The sequence below is a fragment of the Austrofundulus limnaeus genome, unplaced genomic scaffold (assembly GCF_001266775.1).
Source record: "Austrofundulus limnaeus strain Quisiro unplaced genomic scaffold, Austrofundulus_limnaeus-1.0 Scaffold526, whole genome shotgun sequence".
In the NCBI taxonomy this organism is placed as follows: Eukaryota; Metazoa; Chordata; class Actinopteri; order Cyprinodontiformes; family Rivulidae; genus Austrofundulus; species Austrofundulus limnaeus.
Window position 1 is genome coordinate 272541 of NW_013952928.1, and position 1518 is coordinate 274058.

The 1518-nt window shown below is 48.9% G+C and overlaps 1 protein-coding gene across 3 annotated transcripts in view; it reads left to right on the forward strand.

Moving 5' to 3' along the window:
• The first annotated feature begins 573 nt into the window (after positions 1–573).
• Positions 574–1518, forward strand: part of LOC106530493 (homeobox protein engrailed-1-B) — a 30614-nt gene continuing 29669 nt past the window's right edge. Inside the window, exon 1 of one of the 3 annotated variants that reach the window (XM_014026127.1) lies at positions 574–1386. In XM_014026127.1, coding sequence (XP_013881581.1) covers positions 918–1386 — 469 coding nt within the window. In that variant the 5' untranslated portion in view covers positions 574–917. The remainder of the gene's footprint in view (positions 1387–1518) is intronic. The other 2 variants (XM_014026125.1, XM_014026126.1) reach the window with 2 other exon arrangements.

The following is a 1518-nucleotide window of genomic DNA, read 5'->3' on the forward strand; positions in this document are numbered from 1 at the left end:
GAATAGAATAGAATAGAATAGAATAGAATAGAATAGAATAGAATAGAATAGAATAGAATAGAACTCCATCATGAATCATCAGCCTTGTGCTTCTGACTGAATTTTTTTATTTTTTAAACTGTTGGTTCTGTATTTTCCTGAAACCAGACCTCAGCTCCTGTCGGCCCACTTTGGACCAGAAGCCTGACCCTGTTCTGATGGAGCAGAAGAGGAGGAAATAGGAAACAAGCGGAAAGCATAAGACGATCCAGAACCGGACTAAATCAATGAAGGCACGCGCGTTTGTAAATCGAACAGAATAAATTGAAAAAATAATTAATTAAACTCCAATCAAATAAAAATAATTATGTTTTGTTTGTTTCCTTGTGATTAAAAATAAAAGGATCTTTTATGGATCAGATCTGTTGTTTCGGAGATGAGACTCTCTGGTGGGAGGTGGACCATTAGAAATTATAAACCCGAACCTGGACCCGAGAACACGGCAGGGTTCGGAACATACGTAATACATTTATTCATTCATTCATTCCTTTACAGAAACTTTCTCAAAGAACCGGACCAGAAGCCGCAGACAGAACCACAGAGCGGGTCCACAGACTCTCTTCTGATTGGAAGGTGTCATCTCGTGCTCTGATGGGTTCCAGCCTCTGATTGGCCCGCTGGTCTTTGGGTTCGGTTCCGAGTGTGTTGGTGATGCGCTGACAGGACCCAGAAGTGAGCAGCAACATCAAAAGCAGTCACCCCGCCTCTGTCAGACCCACCATGACGGACCGGAGCTGGGACACTCAGACCAGACGGGCCCAGTTTGAGCAGGATCTGAACAAAAAAATGTTCGGGTTTCAGTTAGCCTGGAGCTTAGATTCTGGATCCAAACAGTGACACAGTGGGAGGGCTACGGTTCCGACAGAACCGAACGCTCGATGGAGGAGCAGCGGGACTTAAAGAGTTCAGAGAGCGTCCCCCCMTCAGCCCCCGTCCTGCCCCTGCAGGTGGCCCAGCAGAACCACAGAACCACCAACTTCTTCATCGACAACATCCTGCGGCCGGACTTCGGTTGCAGGAAGGAMCCGGGTCTGGGTTTGCTGGAGCACAGCTCCGCTCCGGTGATCAGTGGGCCGAACCTTCCCGGGACCCCGAACCTGGACTGTGGCAGCAGCAGCGACAGCACCTCTTCATCCTCTTCGTCTTCATCAAGTCCCAAACAGATCAGCAGAACCGGAGCGGGGCCCGGGGCCCTCACAGACAACAGAGATGAGGTAAAGGCCGAGGACAGGACCGGAGGAGGGGACCGGGTTCAGACCGAGACCGGAACGCCGACCCCGGAGAGCCAGCAGATGCTGTGGCCCGCCTGGGTCTACTGCACTCGGTACTCGGACCGGCCGTCATCTGGTAAGACTAGAACCTCAGACACAAAACCGAGTCTCTGAAACTGGACCGAACCTACTGGGTTTGTTTCGTTTAAAAATAGACCAAATAATAAAATGAAAAATTAATTGTTTAAAATAAAAAAACTCCAATAAT